This window comes from Pinus tabuliformis, chromosome 7 (assembly GCF_031772625.1).
Source record: "Pinus tabuliformis cultivar Carrire ecotype Pingquan chromosome 7, CPIR1, whole genome shotgun sequence".
In the NCBI taxonomy this organism is placed as follows: Eukaryota; Viridiplantae; Streptophyta; class Pinopsida; order Pinales; family Pinaceae; genus Pinus; species Pinus tabuliformis.
The window spans coordinates 669,779,659-669,785,955 of NC_142293.1; the positions used below are offsets into that span (position 1 = coordinate 669,779,659).

General features: G+C 36.1%; 1 protein-coding gene across 1 annotated transcript; it reads left to right on the forward strand.

The window, feature by feature from the left end:
• The first annotated feature begins 1,635 nt into the window (after positions 1 to 1,635).
• LOC149249236 (13 kDa ribonucleoprotein-associated protein-like) lies at positions 1,636 to 3,487 on the forward strand. Its single transcript, XM_089458655.1, has 5 exons — positions 1,636 to 1,928; positions 2,047 to 2,173; positions 2,256 to 2,359; positions 2,457 to 2,594; positions 3,000 to 3,487. Exons 1-5 carry the CDS (start codon positions 1,818 to 1,820, stop codon positions 3,024 to 3,026), a joined length of 507 nt encoding a protein of 168 aa, XP_089314781.1. The 5' UTR covers positions 1,636 to 1,817; the 3' UTR covers positions 3,027 to 3,487.
• Positions 3,488 to 6,297: the final 2,810 nt, after the last annotated feature.

Here is a 6,297-nt window from a genome sequence, read left to right on the forward strand (position 1 = left end):
AGGAGTAGGGCTAGAAAAGGGTACGAAAAGGACAAAAGAAGGTGTCTCTATTACAATGAAGAAGGAGGAATAGAAGGCCGAGTTTGCAAGGCATATTTTAGGCCTAATTACAGTCACACATGCGAAGAAAAGAGGCTCATTCTATTGCCATAACATACCTACTAGGGCAGTCATACAAAGAGACTTGTCTGGGTTGGAAAAGAGGGTCAATTAGACCTCTTACTCAAAGCGAAGGAAGAGACAACTCAAGCGAAGGAAAGAAAGAAAACTAAACAATAATTATTGAAGGTATCCTCTCACATGTGCGAAGAATAAGGGTCATATTGCTGCTGTCCGAGATCTGCAACTACATCAGAGAAAAGGGCTTGGTTGGGTTAAGAATAACGTCATTTTCCTTGTGAAGAAAGTCATCATCTCAAGCGAAGGAAGAAAAGAAGAAGGTTCCTTCTAGGGTATACAATCTAGGGTCGCTGCAATAAAGCTATCAATTTTCGGAAGGAGGAGGACAAAGTGCTAAGGAAGTGATCTCAGATCTAAAGGAGGGCTTGACTTGTGCTTGGAGGATCTTCTTGTCAAGGGTCTAGGGTTTGAAATTTGTTAATTGAAGCTTCAATAAGAGAAATTTGCAGAAGGGTTTTCCTCTCTAGGAGTGAGAGGTTTTTCCCTAGTTGAGAGCCACATCTTGTGTTCTTGTCTATTTTATTTTGGCAGCTATTTGATGAAGTAAGAAGAACACACACTAATAACAATAAGAGAAGATAGTGTTAATAAGGAAAGTAAAAAATGCTTGTCATTGAGATAAGAATCTCATACTAATCTATATGGCCTAGATTCTTCAACACTCCATTCTTTTACCTTGGCTTTGTGTCGAGGCTTCACCACAAGTGAAAGTTTTTCATCCACTTCATCTTGCCAACTTATTTCTTCACTTCCTTCATTATCAATGTTTATAAGCAACATAATCTCACCTTTTTTAAAGCTATTCAAAATGGAGTTCCAAACATTTTTCCTTATCATGAATAACCTTTCTACAATTTTTATAAAAATCATTTAATTCACTCTTTCAACCTTTTCTTTACCTTTCCTAGCAACATGTAAATTTTTTTTTGAGCTTTTAAGTAATTCTTTTCACATAATGAAGAATTACAACTAAAAAACACAACATTAATCTTCTCCAATATTGTAAATTTCTGAAATGAATATCCTTAAAAGGTTGAGAAAAAGACAAAAATATTGAAATTTCCTCCTTCAAAATAGCTTCAAAATAAAACTCCATTAAAAACCAATGAAAAATATTTAATATTTTTTCCCATGAATATAATCACTTTAATTTTCAATTCAATTTAAAAAGATTCTCAAAACTTTCCAAATTTTTTGAATTAAGATCACTTTAATTTCCAATTATGTGTTTCTTTTTCCAAAAAAAAATTAAAATTTTGATTTATGGTTAGAAAATTACTTATCCTTCATTTACACATAAACAAGGTTATTTCCATTCCATTCTTTAAAATTACTTATCCTTTAATTATGTCAAGGCACATAATGAATGCCCATAATGAAGGTTTTTTCTATTCCATTCTCAATATATATGTCCAAATTTTTTATTTTTGAAAAAATAAAATTCTGCTGTGGCGATTCCACTAATCCAAAATTTTGGCATTGGTATAAACGAATGTCTTCAAGGTGAGACAGGTCTGATCGAGCGAGAGGGCTTCAGATTCGAGGATATGAATCTTAGCGTGATTAGGGTTTAAGAGATGAATGTTGAAGTTATATCAGTAGGAGTAAGCGTTGGTATTGACTTGTAAAGGGTTTCAATGGGAACACAAATTGCCAAATCATCGCTTCTGCATCATCTGTTAAGACAACCAGCAAAAGGTAGCTTTCTTCGCCACATATGCGCAGCAAGTAATGCCTCAGACAAGGCAGTAAGATCCTCCTCTCTCTCTCTGGCTTTGTTTTCTCTGTTTTCAAATAGGGTTTAGGGTTTTATAGGAGGCTCCGGCAGCGGCATCTCATTGATGTCATTTTATTTACTGTGATCAGACAGAAGCAGTAGTAAATGTAAATCCCAAAACCCGGCCACTGGCGGATGCCGAGCTCTACACAGCAATAATAGATGTTGTTCGGGACGCTTCTGAGGTCAGACAGCTGAAGAAAGGTGCACATGAAGGTAACTTCAATGGCTACTGCTGCAGTTCTTCAAGTATTTATTTGTTTGGGGAGATGTATTGAGTGCGTCTTTGCTATGGCAGTTTTCAAGGCATTGCACAAGGGGTTAGCAGACTTTGTTCTAATCGCAGCGGACACGCAGCCTCTGGACATTGTTCTCCATCTGCCAACCTTGGCTAAAACTAAGGTAAGAAAATTGAACTCTAAACATTACAGATAAAGCGAATGCCGTGGCTATATTGTTAAATATTGAGTTGGGAACCTGTGTTTCTGTTTTTGGGCAGAAAGTACCGTATGTATTTGTGCCATCAAAACAAGAACTGGGCCGTGCGTGTGGAGTGGTGATTAGTCCTGTGGTTTCCTGCGCTGTGATCTCGACAAATATAGGAAGCGGGCTTGACTCCCGGATAAGCAAGCTCAAGGTATGTAGTAGGCAGGAGGGCTTCACATGGAAATTTGTCCTTTCTGGAGATCTGTTTGTATTTTCAAAATTTTAAAAGAAGCAGAAGGGCTGCACAGCAACGCATGAGCATTTTATTCCGCCAATATTCGTGTAGGACTTGCACTTGGCCCCATCCCTTCGTTAAAGCACCCCAGATCTCCACCCTGGCCTCACCCCTTCATTATGTCACTTAAAATCTTCTCTGTTTCTCTTTGCTGCTCCATTATTACATATCGGACCTTCCTTTATAGCATCCCAAATGGGAGTGGACCAGTGAGAATGGAATCGTGGTGGATGGCTTATTACTGTGTCAACCTCATCTGTAAATGATAACTCCATTTGCAAACTGAATAATTCTAAAAGCAATTTGCATTTGGTTTTGCAGGTTGCCATTGAAAAACTGCACATATAAGGATGAGGGTGCTAACATAAGAGGATGGAATGTGCCCTACATTGGGTTTAGGGTTGATGGTTTTAAGACAATGACCTGGAATTTTAGCTTGGCCTCCAAGTCTTAGATTGTTGGCTGTCCATCGAGGTGTTGTTACTGAGCTCCTATATTTATCGAAACCAGTTTTGTAGTTTTTTTTTATGTTCCAGCGTAATCTGTGTTTGTTCACTATTTCCAGCTGTGTTTTTTTAACGAATTTTGAAACAAGGGAATTCTGAATAGCTGAGTGATTTTTTAATTGAGAGCGAAATAATTGGAAACCTCTATTCATCATGGGGTAAAATGCCATTTGTAGGATAATCGATGATTATTGGAAATTAGGGGTTTTCCGTGCTCTTATCATTGGAGATACTTAATCTCTTGTCTGCAGTGCCTATTTTTGGTTATCAGGCCATTATTATAATGAATTCAAAATTGTGGCATCACAATGCTTTTGGAACAATGTCAATTTTGCTATGCCAAACAGTCTCCTCAATTTTGCTATGCATTAGTTATGAGATTAAATGAGAAATAAAAACTTTTATTTGGAAACATACTGAGAGAGATTTCAAGAGTTGCACAACAAGTGGCCATAAATCAATGGTGCTATTCTAGCTTACTAACCCTTCATCATCATATATATATAGAGAGAGCGGGGGAGAGAAAAAAACCTCCCTTCCAAATAACTTAGCAAACTTAGCAAGAGGGAAGGCTATGAATACAGAGATAAGCTTTCTACCAACATAGAGCAGATATAAGATTCTAGAATAGTTGGAGAGTAATCTTACAGAGCAAAAATGACATTCCACACTGATAGTCATGACAATATTTCCTCTTTTAAATTCTCTGACAATTGCATATCAAGTTGAGCATTCCTCCCCCATTTCCAACCATGTGAATTTATAACATTACAATACCTGGTTGGGCTTGCTGCTTCTTCACTCAAACATGCAATATTTCTTTGTCCTTTTCCTTCTTATTTGAAAAAAAACGAAAAGTAGAAGCACGTCTTCCATGGTTGTGTGAAGCAGTAAGACTGACAAGATATTTTGGTGATGAAATTGCACACTACCAACCCTGGATTAGGAGGGGCCTTAGCCCAAAGAGTTGTGAATCGTGTAGGTGAAAAGAAAGGGCATTCCATTGCTTGCAATGTAAATGCCCTTCAAAATGTGCCTCTGGCAGTTGTGACAAATCTCCTCTTTGAAATCCTTAACGAGTCACAGTACCATGTTGAGCACTCCTGCTGCCGATTCCTAACAATTTACATTAGCAACACTAACGTACTTATTCGGGCTTACCGCGTCTTCACGCAAATTGGAATATCGGCTTCTCCTTCTTGTTTGGAAAAGAAAACATGTCAAAATATAATCAACACGAACTTTATTATGGGTCAGCAGTGGGGCTGTCTTTGGTTGGCGTTTGCTGAAATTTTTTTGGTTGGCCTTCTTATCACTTAGGTCTCTCATGGATTTTCTGGGTCCAGCCTTCCTAGCGACTCACCATGAAAAAGGGGTTATTGAGTTTGTTGTACCAACTGTTGCTTTTTTAATATAATGTTAGCAACTGTGCTGATGTTAAATCGTAACGTCAAACAGATTATGATGTCAAGGTAAAAATTTTAAGCAGTAACGATGCCCTGTTGTGGGGATTAACAAATTCTCCCATGTAAAAAATCTATATTGTATCAACACAGACATGGTGACGAGTTTAGATTTTAATATTCTCATAAATGATACTTTCAAGACAATAACAAAATATATTTATGGAACAAGAGTAGGCCTAGTTTGCCAACAGCTATCTTTGAATTGAAGTATAGATGGGCATAATATCTGCTGTGACAGTCTTTGCAAAATTTCGCAATAAGTTACAACGAGGGTACTCATTTTTGTAATGCTGTGTTGTTCAAACGAGACAATTTTTTTTACATTTTCAATAAGAAACTAGAAAACATCTTAGATATACGTCTTTGGATAAGGAAGAATTAAAAACGCTTAAATATTCATATGCTTCTTGAGAAGAAGTAGAAGGCATTTTTAGTTACTGCTTACATCTTTAGAATTAAAACGATATAAAGAAACCTATCTGTTTCGTTGTGGTATAGTAGTTGAGATGTGACATTACTATGTTAATGATTTTGGGTCAGACTCAGACGGGAAAGAATCAAGTTATATATTCAATCCACATACTTTATATAAATAATGAATCAAAATATATTTTGCATTAATGAAATAAAATAGTTACCAATGTGCACAGTATTAATGAAATAAAATAATTACCAATCGGCATTGAATCAAAATACATTTTGCATTAATGAAATAAAATAGTTATTAATGTGCACAGCCTAGAGGGAAACAGGTGCATGATGGAGTACAAAAATGTAAGATCTGTTTAACTGTGCAAGAAAACAACAAATATTAAACATTACAAATTTAAACTTGGTTGAAATGAAGACAAAGAATCTTGAAAGAAACTTGTCAAATTGTACTTAGTGGTTCAGTGCTTAGATTTTTTCCCTATTGATGCGTGGTTAAGAAATAACAAACTGAAAATAACCGTTCAACAAACGAGAAGCAAAACAAGCAAAATAAGTCTAGAGGAAGAGAAAAAATCATAGTGACACCAGAGATATCAATAAAGAATATTTTTAATGCAAGTGACAATGAGTTCACTTGACTAAAGCAGGTTCAATAATGCAAGTTAGTGTGCTTTCAGAATGTTGTCTAATCCTGAAATAGCCTCCCAACGAAACAAGAAGCAAACCGAGCAAAATATGTGTAGAGGACGAGAAAAATGTCAACAAAAACTCAAGCAATCCACAAGGAGTGTTTTCAATAGAAATGAGTTACAAAGAATGATCCAGCTGATCTGGCTTGTCATTAAATCTAAGCTATTAAATTATTTGAAATTCATAATTGTAAAAGTAATGTTAATTATTTGAAATTCATAATTGTGAAAGTAACATTACGGATTTGTTGTAGAATTCTAATAATACACAATTGTACAATGATTTCCAAAGTTAGAAGGGCTTTCCATTTTTGTAATTGTGGGTGGTAGTTAGGTAATACTACTCCTTTTGTGTGGCCTTTGTTGAAACATATTTCACCGTTCATTCAAGTGGTGTGGGGAGATGTGGGGAGATGAGATTTGAGCAAGGTTGTGATGCATGCCTTATGAAACGTAATAATGTGAAAAGGGGGTACAAAGTCAAATTAACTATTTGCCCTACAGGGATTTCTATGGCAAGTTTCTA

Bases quoted from the DNA above. Each gene is read 5' to 3' on its own strand.
- LOC149249236 (XM_089458655.1), top strand. From the start codon at position 1,818: ATGGGAACACAAATTGCCAAATCATCGCTTCTGCATCATCTGTTAAGA. The intron at 2,174-2,255 runs GTAACTTCAATG...TTGCTATGGCAG, and splicing joins GAAGAAAGGTGCACATGAAG to TTTTCAAGGCATTGCACAAG. The intron at 2,595-2,999 runs GTATGTAGTAGG...TTGGTTTTGCAG, and splicing joins CCCGGATAAGCAAGCTCAAG to GTTGCCATTGAAAAACTGCA.